Source organism: Cricetulus griseus, chromosome 6, assembly GCF_003668045.3.
Source record: "Cricetulus griseus strain 17A/GY chromosome 6, alternate assembly CriGri-PICRH-1.0, whole genome shotgun sequence".
In the NCBI taxonomy this organism is placed as follows: Eukaryota; Metazoa; Chordata; class Mammalia; order Rodentia; family Cricetidae; genus Cricetulus; species Cricetulus griseus.
Window position 1 is genome coordinate 18408205 of NC_048599.1, and position 23065 is coordinate 18431269.

A 23065-nucleotide genomic window follows, 5' to 3' on the forward strand; every position below is an offset into this window, starting at 1 on the left:
GAAATAAAGTTGAATATCAAATGTAAAGGCAAAATGAAGATTCTGTCTGATGAAGGCCCTACGGCATTAGATTAAAGGAGTGTCATTTTGAGCTAATTAAACCAAATAAAAGAATTAGTTGGGGAAGTACTTGTCCTTTTGCAGCCTATTAAAGACAGTGAGCTCTTGAGCTTTGGAAATCCAGGAGTCGTTCTTTGAATGGAGATTTAACAGGTAGAAAAGGGTGGCCATCTCTTTAGAAACATGGACAAGTTACACAGACTTTGTTTGTGCTTTAGGCCTGTATGTATACATTGTAGTAATACTCTCCTTTATAGTCCAGATAGTGTTTTGAACTGTTTAGCCTTTGATTTCTTTTTCTTTGTATCTTTGTAAAAATTATTTTGGTTCCATGAATTAATGATCCCACCAGTCAGCATAACCAGCTTTTAGTTATGAAAGTGTATTGATTGATTTTTTAAAAATTTGTTGGTAATTAAGTCTCATTTGTGTGTGTAATTTACTCTTATAAATTGGCTCAAGTACTTGTTTTTATTTGTGTCATTATTGATTTCAACCCGGAGTAAGACTTGATGGTTATAAATGACTCATTTGTTGCCTGGATTACTGCAGGAGCATGACCCCTGATTTATAGACTTTCGGCCTCTTCTCCTTCAGTTCTTACTACTACAACCCAACCAGTCTTTCCGAAGCATTGCCATTGCTTTATTTATGTTGTCAGTTATGTCAGTGTTAAATCAAACCTTTTTTCCTCTGTCTCGATTCTAAATCAGCTGAGAAGTAGCCAACAAAGAAGGAAGTGCCGTGGACAGCTTTATTATTGATAACTGGTCAAAGAACTCCCATTGCCTTGTGGCTGGAATCAGGCTTCTTGTTGGTCATTTCAGTTAAATGGTCTCCTATAACTGTAAGCAGAGAGGGGATGGCAACATTGAGTCAGGAATGCTCCCATTTCTGAGGCTTGCCAGTCAGGTTGGTCCCCAATTAGAGAAACGTTTCCAGTCTTGTACTCTTTTGAAGATTAAATTGTGTTTTTCCTCATGAAAATATAGGAACAAGAAAAGGGGATTTCCACTTCAGTTTATATTTGCATAGAAACTTCTGGTTGTTATAGTTGTCATAGCATAGCCTATTCCTTTCTCCCTTACTCAAGAGTTTGGAGGTCTGAGTCTCCTCCTACCTTTAATTCTAGCAGCAACCTCCCCAGCTAGATTGCTCTCATAAACCCTTGGAGGTACTCATTTTTCTTGTAGATTGCTCTTGCTGTTTCTCCCAGCCGTAATGTTCTTTTTCCTCCAAGTATCCTGACACCTTTCCATTCATCAAGTCTGAATGCAAACCCAGCTCTTCCATGTAGCTTCTCCCAAATTAATGTGCTTATGTGTCCCTTCTGAACATGATTAGCTCTTGGAGCCTCCATTTTCATGATGAATTACGGGCTTTAGATCTCAGCAGACTGGAAAGGATCTAGTTCAACCCTGTCATACTGCTTTCTGGGAAGTAGAGACCCACAGAGAAATGGTTTTTCTGAACTCATTCCCAATATATATTGTAAATTCTGGCCTCCCGAGTTTTTTGTCTCACATATTTGTCTGCAGCAGGCCCTCCCAGTGATTAACTTTGGTTTTGGTGTATGTATGGCTTGTTTCCTTAGTAAACGTTAAATGCCTGAGATCAGGACCATACCTTTCTGTCCTTTTTTCCCCAGGGTCAGATACAAGCACAATATTCCACATACTTAATTTGCTTGCATTCAAGAACACTTCTACCTGAAAATAAGATTTTTGTTAGATACCTTATGATCTCGTTAATATTTGATGGTGTTTCTGCTTTCTAATTGAAGATAGGAGTTCTAAAATAAAGAGATGGCTCAAAAGTTAAAGCCCACACTCCTCTTGCATAGGACTTTCCTTCAGTTCCCAGCACCCATGTCAGGTAGTTCCTGTTTGTAACTCCAGCTCCAGGGGATCTGATACATGCACATAATTTTAAAAAATAGAAATATGTAAGAAATAATAATGAAAGATAAATGCCTTCCAGGACAGCAGACTTATGAGCTTTATTGTCAGCTTATCAGGTTCATGTGAGTAAGGTCAGGAATGAAAGTGGAAGATCCCTTGTCAGATTTGTAGGGATCCCTCCTTTTCTACAGATTCTCACTTTGCATACTCTGGTATTCTTTCAATGGACCAACTATTTTTTTTTTTTTGATTGATTCCATTTGCTTTGAGAGAGAGGTCGAAAGCAGATAGCTGAACACATCCTAGATTGCAGTGTCTAGCACACTTTCCTTTTTAAGTTTGATATTAATAGTGATTAGTGTTTAGGACTCTCGGGATACAAATCCAAAACTCCAAAATAGGAAAATCTTTCTTTATTTGAACAATATTTTCTTCCTTTCTCCAGATGATTCTTGAGTGTCTTGTTGACCCCTTAAGTATATAAAGCTTAAACAAGAAAACACCTCCAGGAAGCTCAGTTAGGCCTTGTTATTTTCTTGGCCTAACTCTAAAATTAAAGTTTCATTTAATATAATTTGCTTGATTATTATGATGATACTTTTATTCCATAGGGGGTTAGGATCACTTTTGTAAGAAAGCATACACAGTGTGTGTGTACAATTTTACATACAGTACTATACATGTTGACACATAGGACAATAACTATTGGATCCTGTGGAATTATGAAATTAATAAGACATCCCCAGTTCTCTTTAGAAGCCAGATTTTAGCAACTGAGAAAGGTTTCTCTAGGTTACAGCACATGGTACAATAGTTGTTTTTCTCAATGGCAGCTTTTGCATCTTATGTTTCCACGTGCCTATAAACTTCCTTTTTCTTTACAGCCTTTCTTTTGCAGAAGTCTGCTTCCTTCTGTAGAGCACAGCCTGACCAGCATTCTGGTTGTATATGTGGTTTTCTGGCATTTCTACTCAGTGTGGAGGAAGTGAGTACTTGAGGAATTTGTGTGCAGTTCTTAGAGATTGTCTGCTTCTGAGCAGGAGGTCAGGTATTAAAGGCATACACAACATACACACACACACACACACACACACACACACACACACACACACAGAGAGAGAGAGAGAGAGAGAGAGAGAGAGAGAGAGAGAGAGAGAGAGAGAGAGTCATTCTGACAGGTAGAAATTTCAAAGCTAGGCTCTCCCCTTAACCAACAACAGAGCTCCACATCCAACTTTCTAATAGTAACCTCCAGCTCAGTCTTTGAGTTTGCAAGTACACTTATCTGTACACACATATGTAGAGACCACAGTGGAATGACAAGTCTTCCTTTATTATCACTCTGCTTTATTGGTTTGAGGCAGAATCTCTCACTGAACCCTCACTGGCCTGTCTCCCCCTCACCCCCACCCCCACCCCCCAGTGCTGTAGTTAAGGTGTACACAGACATAATCCAGCTTTTTATGTGGGTTCTGGGAAGTCAAACCCAGATCCTCATGTTTGCAAAACAAGCTGTGTCTCTAGTCTCTGTATTCTTTGAAAATTAATCAGTTTGCTGGCCCATGTAGAGGACTGTCTACCTGATTCTCCTGTTCTCAGACTTTGCTGTGTATAGGGAAAACTAGGACAGCTTGTGAGAAATGTAGATTCTCTGACCACATCCCAGAGATGATTTCTTAGGTGGAGACCTGAGAAAATTATATGCCTGGAGTCTCTTGGTAATGAAAGTACAGCAGGTTTTTAACTATCCTTTGAGAAATGTAGTCCCAGATGAAATTTCATCTGGGTGGGGATGGAACATATTAAAATTTATGTACTTAACATCTGCTAAGTATAAAAAGCCAACAAAGAGGAAATATGGTTGGTTTAATCAGCCCCATTCTCTGCTTCAGCCTTTTTCCCCAATTTGTTTTGCTTTGTCAATATAGAACAGATTTTCCCAAGTCCAGTAAGCTTGGTAGCATTGTGGAAGAAAAGTTTTGCCAACTTCTTATCTGTTGGTCGCTTCTAGAAAACTCTAAACCCCAGGCTTGTGACTGTAAGAGACATTGGAGATAACCTGAGTACTACTGTTTCAGCTGCCAGTGTGGAGCAGGAAGAGTGGACAGCTGTCACCACATACACAGTACATTCCCCATCAGTGCATGTGCTTCTCCCTCATGGGGAGCTGGCAGCTCTTGGGAGGACTGGAGGCATCCATAAGTGGAGAAAGAGTTAACAGTAACTGCTCCACAAGAGTAGAGCAGAGGAGCCATAGCTTCTCTACCTTTTCCTGCCTGTACGGTAAAAGTGGCTCAAGGAATGGTCACTTCAGAGGTCCTTCTTGTATGTCTGGAGGCCCAAGGCTCTATTCCTGTGTCATCCAGAACTTGTATAGATTCTAAATTAGTACTCTCAGATCAAGGAGAGATGTGCTATCTAAAACACAAGGATGGTTGTGACTGGGAGACAGCTTAGTCAGTAAGATACCTGCCATAGAAACCTGAGGACCCAGCTTCACAGCTTCCATACCTACGTAAAAAGCTGAGTGTGGTGGCACACATCTGTAATCCCAGCATTGGTGGTTGAGCATAGAAGGATCCCTGGAACTTACTGAGCAGCCCTCCTACCCTAATCAGTGAGCCTCAGATTCAGGAAAAGGCCACTCAATCTCAGAATACAAGATGGAAAGCAATAGTGGAATGCACCTGATGTTGACTTCTCACCAACATATGTGTGTATACCCCAAACAATGAAAACCAACTCTGAATGGTTTATAAATAAATGGTCAGAAACCAATTTATGAAAATTTAAAACAACATTACCTGAATCTAGGCATTATGGCTTTTATACCTATAATCCCATCACTTGGTAGGCCAAGGCAGGGGCATTATCAATTCCAGTCCAGCCTGCTTTGCATAGTAAGACATGGCTTTAAAAAGAAAAAAAAAAAAGGACTCAAAATTAAAAAAAAAATCAAGTATAGACAGGAATAATAGAGTTATAAAGATCTGAATTCAGTGACTTTTTTTTTTTTTTTTAAAGGATTTCAGTAGCCATTGCTTAAATGTTCAAGAATCTCTGGCTAGAGGTCTGGCCATTTTAGTTAGCTTGTTGTCAAAACCAGTTTGGGGAGTGGGATGTGGTGCATGGAACTGCTTACACTGTGCATTTGAACTCCCCCTAAACTGTCTGAATTGGTATCTTCAGTTGCATTTAATTGGTAAAATATTACATCTTCATCTTAGAAGTTGTAATTCTGTTTTTTTCTTTTTTTCCATTCATTTATTTAGCTCATAAATAAAGTCATGCACAATTATGATACATAATACAGTATGTTCAAAATGGCATGGCTAAATTAAACCAATAGAAGTTGTAATTCTTTTTTAGCTTTTATTATCGCCAGCGTATGTTGGTCTTTGTTTTGGTGCTGCAGATTTAGCAACTAAAGCCTCTAAGGCAGCATAGATCTGGCTCCATTTTGTCTGCAGCAGATTGCATCTGTACCAAAACAAGTGCCTTTTAACCAGTGTCCTTATTTTCTGTGCCAAATCTGTTCTCTATTTATAGATGGAATTAAATTGAGTACTATGAAAGTTGAATGAAATGTGCAAATGAGCCTTTTCATGGTAGTATCTGTGTTTTAGGAGAACACTGCCGGGAATATCAAAGCCTGCAGGGATGCTGAGTTGAAGAAACTCTTGGGAACTGTTTCTCCAGTAGAATAGTGGTTCCACATTGGAGTCCTCAGTCTCTGCTTGTCAAGGGATGCTGTGACTGGGTCAGGAACTGTTCTCAGTGTCAGGATTGTAACTCATTCTTGCCTGCTAAGGCTATAATTCTCACTCTATAAGGTTTTAATTCTTAAAATGGGATGAGGAACTACTTTGAAATAATGTGCTTTGAGAGATGCTCTTTTCAGTGCCTCATATCCATGGGCAGACCTATAATTGTATGGTGCTGTGGCATTTCATGTGTCTTCTCATCTCCAGATGCAGCACTAACTTCCTAACACACACTTCTCAAAAAGACCTGGGAGGTGAAATGGGGTTGGAGAAGAAGTGTAACATATCCTGTCTATCTAGTACTTGATATTGTGGTTTGTTTCTGTTTGGAAAGCTATCTAATATCAACTATAGCAAGTAAAGATTCCTAGAAGTCTTAGTTCATAAAGCCATGCAGAATATAAGAGAGGCAGGTGTAGAATTTGGTATAGTTTGTATGTTGGTATTCCTTGTATATTTTAAGTGCATAATGGGTGTGTTCTTACATTAGATACATGTTTCATTATAAAACCAGGTTTCATTTTGTTGCCCCAAATAGATATTTTGACCTTAAAAAAAATCTTACGTCTTCCTTTTTCATTCCTTGTCCTACAAGTTAGTCCCCCGCCCCCCCCAACTAGAAGCTACAAAAGGGAAGATTATAGAAGTAAGGTTGCTTTGCTCAGCCTCCAATGCTGTTAAACAGGCACCAGGAAGACTCTGTATTATTCAGAACTCTTGTTTACAAGCAATGCAAATCCAATTTAAACTAGCTTAAGTTAAAAACTGATAATTGGGGATGTGTTGGCTTACAAAATCAGGTTTGATTGAGAGTTCAAAGCTTTTCTTTTTGACTCTAGTTGCTCTTACATGTACTTGGTTAGAGTTATGACTACCACAACTTTGTTGTGGAGGAAAAGACATTAAGCTTGTCCTACCCACTGCTCTCCAAAATTATTTTAAAGATTTATTTTACTGTGTGTGTTTGTGTATAGGTGCCCATAGTCCAAAATTATTTTTTTTTCAAAGAAGAACTCCCAAGTTGTCCTAGCTGTCATCTATGGACCAGTCAGTTTTAAAGGGACTAGAATATCATAGCATATCCTTAGCTATATCTTTTCTTCCTATCTGGGGACCAGTATTGAGTATATAATCCCTTCATCTCCTTCACACACAAAAAGAAGAAATATAGTATCCATTTCATCAGTGCTATAGGTATCTATTTTAACTTGTTTGGGGCCTTGGCAAGATGGCTTATCAGGTAAAGGCACATGCTACCAAGCTTGGTAACATGATTTAGATCCCTGCTCCACATGGTGGAAGGAGAGAACCAAATCCCATGAGTTGTTCTCTGACCTCCATACTCATACCTTGGCACATGTACACACACATGAAAATACCCACTAGAATTACTAAATATTTAAGAGTTAGGGTTGGGAAGCTGCCCTAATGGGTTAAGAGTACTTGCTGTGCAGGAATGAAGACATGAATTCAAATGCCTAACATGCATGTGAAAAACTGAGCATGGCTCCTTGTACTTGTTATACCACTGTTGGGGGAGGGACAGAGACAGGTGGATTCTGGATGCTTACTGAACAGCCATCCTAGCAGGAAATAAAACAAAATAAAAAGCGTGGTGGACTTCATGTAACAGTAATAGTATCTTAAGGAAATAAGGCAGTGAATAATAGAGGAAGACACAGCTGAGTCCTGTTCTGGCCTCAGGGTGCATTCACACACACAAAGTATACCATACACAGAAGCCATTTTTAAAATTTATATACATGTTTATATAAAATAGGTTACTCCAGATGCCATATATATTTTTCCCCTCCCTGAGCTGTTTGATGTTAAATTGCATGTCTTATGCCTTTTTGTTACTAAAAACTCCAGGGTATAGTTGCTGAGAGTAAGGTTGTTATTCTTACATATCTTTCTTCTAGTTATAATTTTATTCCATTATAACAAACAAGCAGTTGTATTAAAATTGTGCAGATATCTCATTACTTCTTATATTGTACCCCCTGGGTTTATACCCCTTGGTGATTTCAGACTGGACCCCTCTTTTCTGTCGTGGTTACAACACAATCTTTCCCTCCCTCCCTCCCTCTTTCCCTTCCTCCTTCCTTTCCCTCCCTTCTTCCCTCCCTCCCACCCTCCTCTTCCTTTTTCCTTCTACTTCTTCTTCATTCACCATATAAATGTATTAAACAACAGCTTTCCTGTTTCTCTTATGTATTCATTACCTTTGGCTGGTGTCAGTACAGGGTCCCACTGTTTTCAAGTACCCATTTCTTTGCTGTCCTCGGTTACTTTGGTGGTCATGTGGTATTGGTTTGGGGCAGCAAGATTTCATCAGGATGTCTCCAGTGACTTGTTGACATTCTACCTTCTTTCATTTTCTGATAGTGAGATGCTTCAGGTTTTCCTGTCTGTTCTGTTTTATCCTGGGGAGTCATTCATTTCTTTGGAGAGAAAGTAAGATCAAAGGGCTAGGTGACAAAAATTGCCATGGAGAAAGAATTCCACGATGAAGTCAGAGCTCTCGTGATTGGGTTGCTTCCTGAAAGCCTGACCTCTGACTGCCTCTTATCGGGGGACCTAGCATTCAGCATGCCAGCCTTGGGTTATGGTCAGGTACTGTGCCCATTAATCCATGGGTGACATGTTTTTTTTTTTTTTTTCCTATAAGATGGTGTTGCATTATTTATTGAATTAATGGGATTCATTCATTTGAGCTTATTTTATTCTTAGTGTTTTTATTTCTTAGCAGTGCAACTTTAATATATCTCAGAATGTCAAGTCTATGTAAAAAAGGAAAAGTGCTACTTTTTCCGGTATCTCTCCCTCCTTCCATTGTCCCTCTCGCATACAGTGCAGATAATTGCTGATTATGTCTTATACTTTGTGTAAGACACTACATACATACATGTGTTTTCACTTTATCCTGAACACCAAAGGATGCTATTTTATTTACACTTTGTTTTTTCTATTTAATGTATCTTGGAAATCATTCCATTATCAGTTTATAGAATAGTTGTTTTTATAGCTACATAGTAGTCCAGTTTATGTATCCTAATTTAGTCAATCTCTTATGTAGATAGACATTTAGGTGATGTTCAGTGTAAAGTGATACTCACTTTTTTTGCAGTTACCAAGTCATGCAATGAATTACCTCATCCATATTTCCATATTGTTGCAGGTATCATTAAGTACATTTCTGTGAGTAGACTGCTGAATCAGATAGTACATGCATATGTATATAGTTTTATTTCTATTTATTCTTTGATTATTTTAATGCATATATACAGTATATTTTTAGATCATATTCAGCCTCCGTTCTCCTCCTTCAATTCCTTCCAGACCTCATCCTACGCTCCCCTCCCAAGTTCATATCCTTTTATTTTAATCCAGAGTCTAATTAGTGTTACCCATATGTACATGAGTGTGGGGGCCATGTGCTGGAGCATTGAGCACCTTACTGTGGGCTATACCTTGAAGGAAACAGACTCTTCCTCTCCCAGAAGCCATCAGTTGCTAGTAGCTCCTGAGCTAGAGGTGAGCCCCTCCCCATCCGTGCTGGAATGTTTCCTGGCTTGGACTTGGGCAGGTCTTCTATTTTCATTGCTATGACTTTGACAAATATTTACAGAAGGAAAGTGTTTGTTTGAGCTCACAGTTTCAGATCACAGCCCATCGTTTGTGGAAGTCAAGGTAGGAACTCAGGATAGTAACTTGAGGGTAGGCTTGCTTGCTATTCTACACAGCATTGCCTCTGGCCAATGAACTCACCTACAGCCAAATGGAACTAACTACCTACAGTGGCCTGAACCCTCCTATATCAAGTCATAATTAAAACAGTCTGCCACAGATAAGCCTACAAGCTGGTCTGATCTAGGTACTTCCTCATTTGAGGCTCTCTTCTCAGGTGACGCTAGGCTTTATCAGGTTGACAGTTAAAGCTAACCAGAACAGCAAGCAACCACAGTTTTTGTGAGTTCATGAGTGCCACAGCCCTCCAATCTCTGGAAGACACTATTTTACAGACTCTGGACCTCTAGCTCTTACAGTCTTTCTGTTGCCTCTTCTACAGTGTTCCCTGAGTCTTGGGAAGGGAGAGGCTATGATATAGATATTTCATTTCGAGCTGAGCACACCACAGTCACTTGCTCTCTGTGCTTTAACCAGGATGTATGTCTGCATTACATGCAATCTGCTACAAAAAGAAGCTTGTCTTTCTGAGAGGATAGAGCTGCGCTAATGTACACATACAAGGATATAGGTATTTAGAAAACAGGTTGATACTACATCCACCTAGCAAAATAATAGTAGCAGGTTCTCCCTTGAGGCTTATGACCTCACCAGCCATGGTTCTTGGCCATTTTCAGAAACAGACATGATTTCCTTCCAGGGAAGCAGGCCTTAAATCCAGTTAGAAAGCCATTGACTATCCCCATAACATCCGTACCACTGTTGCACCAGTTGGCATATCTTGCCGGGCTGGTCATTATTGTATAGCTCACAGAGTTTACATCTGGGTAAGACTGCTAATAACTTTTCTCTCCCAGCATCCTGCATAGCACCTTCCAAAACCCTGAATGTTAGCTAGAAGGGAAAAAGCTTTCAGGGCAGTACCAACTTGGTTTCTCCATTATCTTGTGACCAAATTAGGTGATGTCTTCAGCAGTAGGGTTGGTCTTATCATCAACTTCTGATGGGCAACCAGGAGCAGTGGCAGTAGTCTGTATTGTTTGAGGAGGGGAGTCTCTGAGATCCCTTTTGACCACTATAAGAAGGGCTCTATCCCAGCTAGCACTGAACTTCTTGTTTGATAACCTGTTGCTTTGGGGAGGAATGTTATCTTCCTGTTAGGGCACCCTATCAATTAAAAGTATTTAAAATAAAAACACCTTCATCTTCTGTGTGTGTTTTCATATGGCTTTAAAAAACATCTTTAATATTAGTGTTCATCTCCCACCTCCTTTGTCCTCTCTCATCCTCCCCAACTTAACCTCCCCCCCCTTTTTCCCCTTTGCACCACTTGTGTTCTACAACCCCCCCTCCCTGCAGCCTACCTCATGACTCTTTTTTAGCTTCATGGCTTCTACATGTACCCCAGTTTAAACAAACAAAATTCAAAGCTAGGGTCCACTTATGAAATAGAATATGTGATATTTGTCTTTCTGGGCTCAGATGACTTCACTCAATGAAACACCCCTCCCCCATTTCATTATCCATTCTTTAGTAGATGGGCATCTAAACCGCTGCCATTCCTTTCTGTTGTGAATAGAGCAGCAGTGAACAAGGATGAATTAAGTATCTCTGTAGTAGAATATAGAATTCTTTGGGGACATACCCAGAAGTGGTATAGTTGGATATTATTGATCTTTTACTAGCATTTTAAAGTATGGAATGATCACTAATTAGTGCATCATCCTTGCATAGGGACTGTGCTAATCTTTATTGTTCCAATTTTCTGTGCATGCTATGGTGTTGCGGGTTACCCTGCTCGGACACCTTTTGGGGAGGGGTGAGAAGACACAGCACCAACAACTCAGGCACTGGGAGTCCGTGAGTAACAGAGCATGTTGCAGACTCATTTTTTAAGGAAGTTAGTCCTGCCTTTATACCCCCTCCCAAGGTCTTGTTGGCTCAGGTGGCTGACTCTGCTGTGTTGTCTTTTCTTCATTGGTGTCTCTGGGTCAGGTGTCTTTTCTTCAGCAGGCTCGGCTCAAAGAGCAAGTGTCTGCCACACCTGTGCATTCTCATGCAGGCTGGCCTGGTGTGTGTGGGGTGGAGGGACAACACGACTTGGGCTTTGGTAGGTTGATCACAGTTTCTCCTACACTGTGGAAGTAAACACTATATGTAATTCTATTAGCTATTATCAGTCACTATTTTTAAGGAACTTGATAGTGAGTAAGCAAGTATCATGAACCAAATCTATCTAGAAATAATAGAAATGTGGGTATTATTAATAAAATGTTTCTGTTGATAAACTCCCACGTCTTGGGTTTTTAAAACTTACTACAAAGGGGCAAGTGCATTTTGTCTATAATCATCCTGGAAGATTGAATTCAGGGAATATTTTCTTGATGTGCTATTTGAAAATCCCATTTTCAGGCTTGCAAATGATCTCTTCCTCATATTTGTTTTTATCAGAAGAGCCCTGGGAAGAAGTTTTACAGTTTAAAATTGATTCTTTTGTCGAAGGTAACATAGAAAGTCATGTTGAAGATTCTCGATGGAGTAGCTTATTTATCCCCAGGTCAGGAGACATTTTGCTGTCTGCTGAGATATTCTTCCAGCTTCACCTCCTCCAGCCTCTAGCTAAAAAAGTCTAGAGGCTTAACTTTGGGAGTGCTTCACCCTCATTCTCCTTATTTTCATCGTTCAATGTGCTTGCAAAAATGCACTCATTTCTCATAGTAAAATATCCTAGTATAGGTCTTCTATCCTCTTGCTTGTGCTTGCCATCATGGCCCCTTTCTTACAGCGTCAAGTAAACTCTCTGGCTTAGTGCTGTCTAATATTTTTCCTTCCAGCTCTTTTATGTAGTGTTTCTGTGCACTTGGACTGTCAACCAACTGCACAGCTGTTTGTTATCTCAAGATTGTCATGGTGACTTTCCAGGAATGTACAGATTCTTCTTGGCTTTAACTTTTATATCCACTGCTTTCTAGCTTTGAAACTCTGGAAATTTCACTTAGACTCAATATATTTCATATTCCACACATTAAAATGAGAATAAACTATCTGCCTGATAGTTTGTGGGGTATAAAGGAGATAATCCACATAGAAAACAGCATAGCTGCAGTCATTGTTAGTTACTCTTACTGTTTTCTCCTGAATGTCTTTCAAAATTCTATATGTCTTTGTTCAAGTAAACTTTCCCAAATCTCCCCAACTACAATAAATAATCCTTTAAAAAATGAATGTATATGAGTGTTTTGCCTCCACTATTGGTGTATTACATGCATGCAGTGCCTTTGGAGGCCAGCAGAGGGTCTCACATCCCCTGGAACTGGAGTTACAGATTATTGTGAGCTTCCATGTGGGTTCTAGGAACCAAGCCTGGGTATTCTGGAAGAGCCTATAGTGCTCTTAACTGTTGAGCCATCTCTTCAGCACCCCCCACAAATAATCAATCCATTAATGATGCTATCTATCCATTCCTTAACATTTTTAAGACTTGCTTAAATATTAATTGAATGATTTCTGTCTTGTATAAGGCATAAGACAACTTAGAGGAATATGGAACCTAATCAGATCCTCTAGGAAAGAGAAGAGAGCTCAGAAATGTATAAAATGTCTATTTAGCAAATGTTTGTTGAGCCATCTGCAGAGGATCTGGGCATTACATGTGGTACATGACTTCTAAGTATGGTGTCATAATTAATGACTGACTGGTGAGATGATAGAGTTTTAGTACTTAAAGCATTGACAATGTGTTTGTCAATGTAAGAAACATTTTACCATACAGGCAGGTCAGTGTCTTGGTGGGTCCTTGCAGGATATATTGCCTACCTCTGAGGAATCCTCCATATAACACCCTGGACTGTATGTCTTAGTTAGGGTTTCTATTGCTGTGAAGAGTCACCATGACCATGGCAACTCTTATAAAGGAAAACATTTATTGGGATGGCTTATAGTTCAGAGGTTAGTCCATTGTCATCATGGTAGGACATGGAGGCATGTAGGCAGACATGGTGCTGAAGAAGAATCTGAGAGTTCTTTGTCTTGATCTGCAAGCAACAGGAAGTGAACTGTGGTACTGGGTGTAGTTTGAGCATAGGAGACTTAAAGCCCACCCCCACAGTAACACACTTCCTTCAACAAGGCTATACCTACCCCAACAAAGTCATACCTTCTAGTAGTGCAACTCCCTATGGGAAGCATTTTCTTTCAGATCACCACACTGGGTATAGGAGAACTCTACAGTGCTCACAAAGGCAAAGGTAGCGCTTGCTTTGACAAATTAAGGAGGTTGTTCTTCCCATGTGTCTTAAAGGGATAGTACAATTTGGTAATTCTTAATATCTGTGAAGTAATCAGACTTCCTAGTTAATGATGTTGGCTTAAATTCAAAGTGAGGTTTTAGAGAAATTCTTATTCTTTCCTGTAACATTAATCATAGCTATGGCAGTCGTTACAGGGGTGAATAAAGTGAATTCTGCCTCAACCCATGCAGATAAGTTTCTTCCCATGTTTCTGTACATTTCTGGCACAATAACTACAGATTCTTCATTAAAGTCCACATTGGTCCTAGAATTCCATGCTATGATTTCATAGCTTTAATCATGAGCTTTCAAAACTGCCCACAGTTTTAATTCTGAATGTGTTTTAGTAAGGAACAAGGACCAACCCCAGTGGAGAGAAAGAAGAAAGGAAAAAGGAAAAATGAAACCACTGTGGAGAGTTTAGAGCTGGATCAGAGTCTGCCGAACCCATCCCTACGGAGTCCTGAGGAGCCCACCGAGTCTGCAGATAGCCAGGTACAGCTGTGACTGGGACCTGCTGGAGGTTATACTCTGGACAAATCTTGACATTCACCCAGTGTTGCTGTGTCAGTCCCCAGCTTCCTACCCTTATGCACAGACCTGAGCTGCACTAGTACTGTACTGTCGTGGTGAGTGAGCACATAGACCACATGCAGGCTATTTCCCAAGCCTAATAGTTACATTAATAACTTACAGAAGTTTAGTGTTTGCTGTCTCATAAAGTAGTGTATCAGTCTTAGAGGCAGTTGATGTGAAAAATTAAATTATGAGTCAGGCTAGGTAAGGTTCAGAGACCTGTTTTGGCATGCAGTACTAAGTGTGCTAGACTAGTATATATAGGACATCCTTGTTCCTGGTGCTGACAGTACGCGGTACATTATATACCAGAAAAATTGGAAACAAGGAGCTGCCCATCTAACTAAGTTCTTAATGCAGAGTACCCTCGACACTGGTGGGGATGTTCTTTTTTAGGTTGAGGTACCTTCTCTAGGGCTTGAATTCTAATGTGTGAAAGTACCATTTCCTCCACTATCCCGTATCCACAGCGGTGTGTCTGAACTGGGACATCATTCAGAATGACAGCATACGGTGAGCTCCCTTGAGTTTCTCATTGATGTTCACTCTAGGCAGGCATTGCTTGTCACATCATGGTTTTCATAAGTCAGAGTGTCTGCTGTGAAAGCAAGAGTCACCTCACAGCCTGTAAGCTGGAACTGGTAGCTGTTAGGTGACCATGCTGACAGAAAAGCAACTAGATTGAGTTGACCACATTTGGTGAGTTAAAGGTTTGTAGGATGATGATTTCTATAGTGATTTCTAAATAGAAAAGGGAAAGTTTTGTGGGTTTTGTTTGTTTGTTTTTTAAGAATCCTTCAAATGACATTAGACATCATGGAGGTGGTATAATGAAGAAGTGATAGGAACATGGAGAGATACTTACAAAATGTCTTTTAGAAGAAAAAGGAACTGATGTTTTTTGTTTGATTGTTTGTTTTTTTAAGGAACTGAGGTTTTACTTGTTTTGTTTGACCTGTTGTATTTAAGGTCTAAGAATATGGGGATGTGCTACTTAAAGCTCGTTCCTCAAAGTGTTCCTGCTGCTTGGAACCAGTGCTAGGTGGAGATGGGCATCATTGCAGTGCTCTACGGAGCGCTTATTAGAGATGCCTCATTACACATGACTTGTTATTTTGTTACACTTAAGATATCTCCCAGCCAGGCTTTGGTGGCCCACGCCTTTAATCCCAGCACTCGGGAGGCAGAGGCAGGCAGATCTCTGTGAGTTCGAGGCCAGTCTGGTCTCCAGAGTGAGTGCCAGGATAAGCTCCAAAGCTACACAGAGAAACCCTGTCTCTAAAAACCAAAAAAAAAAAAAAAAAAAAAAAAAGATGTCTCCCTGTTTTAAGTGTATGAGATTCTCAGTCTAAGTCCCAATAAAATTTGTTTTCACTACATTTTTAGGAGTTGGTGGCTAAGTGAATTTGGGAGAAAAAGTAAATAAAAAACTAGAAAATCTGAGTGGATCTCAAAGACAGAATTCAGAGGTCACCTCCCATCCCTGTTGCTTGGGACCAGAAGTCCCAGAAAGGAAGAAAAAAACATCACTATCATTGATGAGTAAAACACATCTCCCTGGACTTTGAGGCTACAGTCTTAATAGATCAGACAATTCAGAGATTGTACCATCACTTTCTCCCTCACTTAGCTAGATCCCATGCTGCATGAATTTAGTTCTTTAAAAAGTACAAGATTCCTTTTGGAAGTTAAGAAAAATCATGCTTGGCCTATCATTAAATGTATATATTTGCGTGAAAGTTTCTATTTCTGACTCACAGGTGCTCTGATAAAGTGTGTTTGTCCTGCAGAAACGGCGCTCAGGACGACAAGTGAAGCGCAGAAAATACAATGAGGATCTCGACTTCAAGGTGGTGGATGATGATGGGGAAACGATTGCTGTTCTGGGAGCTGGCCGAACATCTGCACTTTCAGCTTCTACGCTGGCCTGGCAGGCAGAGGTAAAGCCCACAGTCAGTTAGCCCCAAATAAGCACACAGAGACATAGTAATTATAAACTGTTTGGCTGATGGCTCAGGCATCTTATTGACTAGATCTCTCTTAATTATTAACCCATTTCTATTAATCTATGTATCTCCATGTGGTCTTGTCTTACTGGAGAAGGGTGTGGACCTGTTACTCCTTCCTCAGCTACATGGTGTCTCCTGGCGGCCTCTCTCTCTGCATCCTCTCCCTGGCATTCTCCTCATCTGGTAGCCCCGCCAATACTTCCTGCCTGGCTACTAGCCAATCAGTATTTTATTAATCAACAATAAGAGAAACATATATACAGAAGGGCATCCCCATCAGATAATGAAACCAAATGAACTTGTGATTGTAGTTGGAACTGTGGTTTGAAAGATGCCTATTGTGAGCTTGCTACAAGGCCAGCATCTGGGATGTAGGTGTCAGTATCCAGATGATTGTTTGCGCCACAGAGTTCTTTATGGTAGAAGGACATATGGCTTTACTAACACTTAAATTGGTGCAACCTATAAGTATGTACTGGCCATAGTCACCACACACAGAAGCTGGAGTAGATAAAGGTTCATTCAGAAGTTGAGGGCCTAAGAGACATTTCCTAACAGTCAGCCATAGGTTATGATATGACCAGTGGAGATAAGCATGGCTGGCGGCTGGGGTGTGATTTGTGCAGTGATGAGATGTAAGGGCTGAAAGGTAGAAGGAGTCACACTGTGCAGAGCCTTGCTCATCTAGCGTGTTTGGCCCTTATACCATGGATTGCGTTAGAGATAGAAGGCATCAGTGGTTTAAAGCAGAAGAACAGAATGACCTTATCTGCATTTCAGTTGCATTTTCTTCCATGGGGGAGCATTTGTTGAGGAGAATGATGGCACTGAGATTTGATTACAGACATAGAAGTAAAGGGGGGGATGTTAATTGAGGAGGTCTGTGCCAAGTATCTGGTTTAGAGAAGATAAGAAAGGGAAATGTAGAATCATGCTGTGGGTGTAGGATGGGAGTTGTTGCCAGTAACACATTCTGGGACACTGTCATTCTGGAGACCCTGGTGCTGACTGGTAGAACCTACTGCTCATGCAGAGTGGCAGCAAAGCAGGTACCCATCCTTCTCGGACACTCGTGATCTTACAGAAGCTGGTGACACCCGGCCTTCAGCCACCACTCCTCCAGCCTAAAGCACTCTCATGTTACCTCACTTGTCTTTTCTTCAGTCTTTACAAGAAAAGTAGCAAGAAGCAGGCGCGTATTGTTCAAACTTAACTGTTAAGAAATGAGGCACAGAATGATCCAGGTCATATAGTTAGGTAGAGGCTGACTCAGATGATTTATTCCCCTGCTAAAGTTATCCAGCCAGTGAACATGGTTATTGATAGGAGTAAACGCTGATGTGTTTGTCATTGCAGTACTTTTCAAATAAATAGTTAAAAACAGTTCTTGCAAGACTGCTTGGAGTCATGGGAATGTGTTCCCTTATTTGGGCTTTCCTTGAACATTTTATGGTTTAATTGGAAGTTAAAAGAGCCTGATGTGTGCTTTATCAGTTTTGTTGTTCTGAGTGTCAGTTGTATGAATATGTAATCTAAAGTCTAAGGCCAAAGCTAGCATTCCTGGGTCTTGAGAGGGCAACTTATTGAGAGGTTTTCAAAATCAGCCCTAGCTGCTTTAGAACCAAAACAGCTTCTTCTACATTGTTTTCACATGTGGATGAATTCTTGGTTCTAATTTCTCAAGCTAACAAAAAGCATCAATGCATGGATTCTCTCTAGGATTCTGTGTAATCCTCAAGGCACAACAGATCATTAAGGAAGGTGGAACTTATCTTCTGTCCTTCCAGTAAGACCCTTTGAGTGCTGGGCCTGGCACTTGAGAAGGCAGCCTGGTCTTTAGAATAGCTGGGGCCACAGTAAAAAGGAAAAACAAAACAAAACAAAAGCCTGTTCAGTGACATCTGACTAGTTTCTTGCTTGACTTACTGTTTGCAGATTTTTTATAAGACTATCTTTGTTTTGGCCTCCCAACTATTTGTGTAGTTTATGTGACTTTTATCTTTTGGAGCAAACAGGCTTTAATTTGAATAAAGCATCAGCTCATACCATTGCCATGTCCCTCTCCGGGCTGTCCTCTATGGTGCTTTCAGTGCCCTCCTTTGGCCTTTGCTGTGCATGGTAGGCTGGGATCTCCTCCTCTGGCCTTTCCCCATGTGTGACAGGTTGCATTTGGTTTCCCTTCTGAGGATGCCCATGCTCCCCTCAACCAGAGACTTGCTCTACTCTGTGCTACAAAAGTACTTTGGTGTAATTAGCTCTGTCACTGTCCTTTGAACAACTACCAGCTTGGTTTTTTGTTGTTGTTGTTGTTGTTGTTTTTCCCCTCCTAGACCATGAGCTGCTTCAGAGACGGGTTTATGTTTTTAAAATAAGAGCATTCTTGAGATGAAAGCTATCGCAGCACTTTCTGACTTCTATTTTGTAATGTTACTGTTGTGTTTATTTCAGTGTTGAGTCAGCTGGAACCCTTGAACCACTCACAACTTGTGATGGGTTTTCATTGCCTATGCTATACTGTTTTTAGTATCACCCTTATTTGACCTGTTAATCAGATTAATAACTTACAAACAAAATCAGCTTTTAATTTTTCATAATTTTCACTTAGGTACAGCTTTGTGTTAGTAGTTAATATAACCTTGCACTTTTTTATGCATATATGAATTTAATGAATGAATATACTCAAGCTCATTAGGCAAACAGCTGTATTTTCTTTTTGACTCTTAGGTTAAAAGACAAAAAAGATGTTTTGCCAGGCACATGTTTTCTTCATTTCCTGATACTCATATTTTTCCTAGTGGTGCATACTTTTTACTGAAACGAAGTCACTTGGGCCTTCAGACAGACCTCCTTCTGCCAGGTCCCCTGCTACTTCCTGTTTGGTGTTGCTGTGCCTGTGAACCTGATTCCATAACATGGCCTTGGTGTGAGCCCTTTACTGTTGGGCTTCTTTCACTCTTAGCCAGTGTGCTGGCTAGTCCTTTTTTTTTTTTTTTTTTTTTTTTTTTTTTTTTTTTTTAAGTCATTTTTTAAATTTGAATTAGAAACAAGATTGTTTTACATGACAATCCCAGTTCCCTTCTCCCTCCTGTCCTCCCCTACCACCCCCCCCCAACTAAAATCCTACCTATCACATAGCCTTTCTTCTATTCTTCCCTGACTTAACCTTTCTGCTCCCTCGTGACCTCTGCATCCTTCCTCTTCTTCCCTTCTCATTCTCGTAGCTCCCCCCTCCCTCTTCCCATGTTCTCAATTTACTCAGGGGATGGTGACCCTTTCCCCTTCTCCAGGGGACAAAGTTTGTCTCTTTTAGGGTCCTCCTTGTTTACTAGCTTCTTCGGCAGTGTGGATTGTAGGCTGGTAATCCTTTACTCTGTGTCTAAAATCCACATATGAGTGAGTACATATCATGTTTGTCTTTTTGTGATTGGGTTACCTCACTCAGAATGGTTTCTTCTAGTTCCATCCATTTTCCTGCAAATTTCAAGATTCCATCCCCCCCCCCCAATTGAGTAGTACTCCGATGTGTAAATGTACCACATTTTCTCTATCCATTCTTTGGTTGAGGGGCATCTAGGCTGCTTCCAGTTTCTGGCTATTACAAATAATGCTGCTATGAACATCGTTGAACAGATGTCCTTGTCCTATGAATGTGCTTCTTTTGGGTATATGCCTAAGAGTGGAATTGCTGGATCTTGTGATAGACTGATTCCCATTTTCATGAGGAGTCGCCATACTGATTTCCAAAGTGGCAGTACATGTTGGCACTCCCACCAGCAGTGGAGAAGTGTTCCCCTTTCTCCACATCCTCTCCAGCATAAACTGTCATTAGTGTCTTTGATTTTGGCCATTCTGACAGGAGTAAGATTGTATCTCAGAGTTGTTTTGATTTGCATTTCCCTGATGGCTAAGGATGTTGAACACTTTCTTATATGTCTTTCAGCCATTTCAGATTTCCTCTATTGTGAATTGTCTATTTAGTTCTGTACCCCCACTTTTTAATTGGATTATTTGGTGTTTTGGAGACTAGCTTCTTGAGTTCTTTGTATATTTTGGAGATCAGCCCTCTGTCAGATGTGGGGTTGGTGAATATCTTTTCCCAGTCTGTGGGCTGCTGTTTTGTCTTGCTGACTGTGTCCTTGGCCTTACAAAAGCTTCTCAGTTTCAGGAGGTCCCATTTATCAATTGTTGATCTCAGTGTCTATGCTACTGGTGTAATGTTCAGGAAGCATTCTCCTGTACCAATTAATTCAAGGGTATTTCCCACTTTGTCTTCTAATAGGGTTAGTTGGTGAATATTAATGACCATTGATTGTTCATTCTTGTTTTTGATTTGGTGATGGTGGCGAAATTATGTGTGGGATTCTATCCCTTTTTCCTTTTGGCTGTTGGTAACGTGGTATTATTGCCTATATTTTTCTTGTTGCAGTTAACTTCCTTGGGTTGCAGATTTCCTTCCAGAACTTTCTGTATTGCTGTATTGGTGGATATGTATTGTTTGAATCTGGTTTTGTCGTGGAATATCTTGTTTTCTCCATCTATATTGATTGAAAGCTTTGCTGGGTATAGTAGTCTGGGCTGACATCCATGGTCTCTTAGTGTAGGTAGAGTATCTATCCAGGACCTTCTGGCTTTCAGAGTTTCCATGGAAAAGTCAGGTGTAATTCTGATAGGTTTTCCTTTATACGTTACTTGGCCTTTTTCCTTTGCTGCTCTTAATATTTTCTCTTTGTTCTGTATGTTTGGTGTTTTGATTTTTATGTGGCGAGGAGACCACATTTATTTTGGTTCAGTCTATTTGGTGTTCTGTAGGCTTCTTGTATGTTTATTACCATGTCTTTCTTTAGGTTGAGAAAGTTTTCTTCTATGATTTTGTTGAATATGTTTTCTGTGCCTTTGAGTTGGATTTCTTCACCTTCTTTTATACCTATTATTCTTTGGTTTGGTCTTTGCATGGTATCCCATATTTCCTGGATATTTTGTATTAGGGATTTGTTGGACTTAAGATTTTCTTTCGTTGATGATTCTATTTCTCCTAGTGTGTCTTCAACTCCTGAGATTCTCTCTTCCATCTCTTGTATTCTGTTGGTTATGCTTACGTCTGTAGTTCCTGATCGTTTACTCAGCCTTTCTGTTTCCAGCATTCCCTCAGGTTGTGCTTTCATTATTGTCTCTATTTCAGTTTTTAGGTCTTGAACTGTTTCCTTTAGAGATTTGTTGATATCTTGTATTTTTTGGTTTGTTTTTTCTTCCATTTCTTTAAGGGATTTTCTCATGTCCTCTTTGAGGTCCTCTATCATTTCCATGAAGATGCTTTTAAGGTCATTCTCTTCTGCTTCATCTGCATTGTGATGTTCAGGTCTTGCTAGTGTATGGTTCCTAGTCTCCGGTGGTCATATTGGGTTTTCTGTTGTTGAACGTGCTTTTACCTTGACCTCTTCTCATCCTTTCTTCTGGTGAGTGTAGCAGGAGTCTTCCTCTCCTGGTGGGAATGGAACCAAGGTTCCCTTCTGGTAGAAGCAAACAGTTACAATACTCTGATGCCTGTCCTCTCCTCGTGGATGGAGGCAGAACTGCCACTGGGGCCTCGGCACTGTCTGGGTGTGTTGGATCGTGCTGCCGATCTCGGATCCGGTGAGCAAACCCGTGGCATCAGATGCCTCCGAGCAGAGCCGCTTACCCAGAACCGGAAACAGCCCCTGACCCACCTGGGCTGGTGGATGGAGGCGCCACTGGGGCCTTAGCAGTGTTGGGGTGTGTTGGATCCCGCTGAACCAGAACTGGAGACAGCCCCTGGCCTACCTGGGCCGGTGGATGGAGGTGGAAATGCCACGGGGCCTTGGCAGTGTCCAGGTGTGTCAGATCCCACTGCCGAGCTCAGATCCACTGAACAAACCTGTGGCATCAGATGCCTCTGAGCAGGGTCGATGAACCGGAATCGGAAACCACTGGCTAGTGTTTTGTTTGTTTGATTTGTTTCCCCAAGACAGGGTTTCTCCGTGTAACAGCTCTGGCTGCCCTGGAACTCACTCTGTAGACAAGGCTGGCCTCAAAACTCACAGAGATCCTCCTGTGTCTGCCTCCTGAGTACTGGGATTAAAGGTGTGTGCTAGTTTTATGCCTACTTGACCAGAGTCATCAGAGAAGAGGGAGCCTCGACTGAGAATGCCTTGGTAGATCAAGGTGTAGGCAAGTCTGCAGTACATTTTCTTAACTAGTGAAAGATAGGAGAGAGCCCAGCCCTCTATGGATAGGGCCACCTCTGGGCTGGAGGTCCTGGGTTCTACAAGAAAGCAGGCTATGCAAGCCATGGGGGAACAAGCCAGTAGGTAGCACTCCTCAGTGGTTTTGTAAGACCCCCCGGAAAACTCAGGCCTCCAGGATCTCAGCCCAGGACCACAGCCACCCCAATCACCATGTGGAGTCGAAGCTTGATGCAAACTGCATGAGGCTTTATTGTTGTGTAACGAGCTAACCCCGTGTTAGCTTAGGTCTTTCATCCACCCACCACGGCGGATGGCTAGCAAAGACAGGTCTAACTGTTTGCAGAGAGATCTTATAGGGCAGCGTAAGGGGAGTGTCTAGGGGTACGCACAGGCTCCGGATTGGTGTGCCTCCAGGCTTGGAGGGTTTGCCCTGTGTTGATTGGTCAACTGGTTGTTATGGCCCATAGGCCCTCCCAAGGTGGTTGCTATGCTCTGCACGTCATTGCAGTGCACTTGTCTGTAAAGCACACCCAGAGCCGTAAAGCACAGCACCACCAGCTAACTTCTGATTGG

General features: G+C 41.0%; 1 protein-coding gene across 5 annotated transcripts in view; it reads left to right on the forward strand.

The window, feature by feature from the left end:
- The window catches only part of Chd6 (chromodomain helicase DNA binding protein 6), a 192164-nt gene that overhangs the window by 53783 nt on the left and 115316 nt on the right, over positions 1 to 23065 (forward strand). For all 5 annotated transcript variants that reach the window (XM_027423516.2, XM_035446807.1, XM_027423517.2 and 2 more), the window contains 2 exons: positions 14052 to 14199; positions 16071 to 16220. In XM_027423516.2, coding sequence (XP_027279317.1) covers positions 14052 to 14199; positions 16071 to 16220 — 298 coding nt within the window. The remainder of the gene's footprint in view (positions 1 to 14051; positions 14200 to 16070; positions 16221 to 23065) is intronic.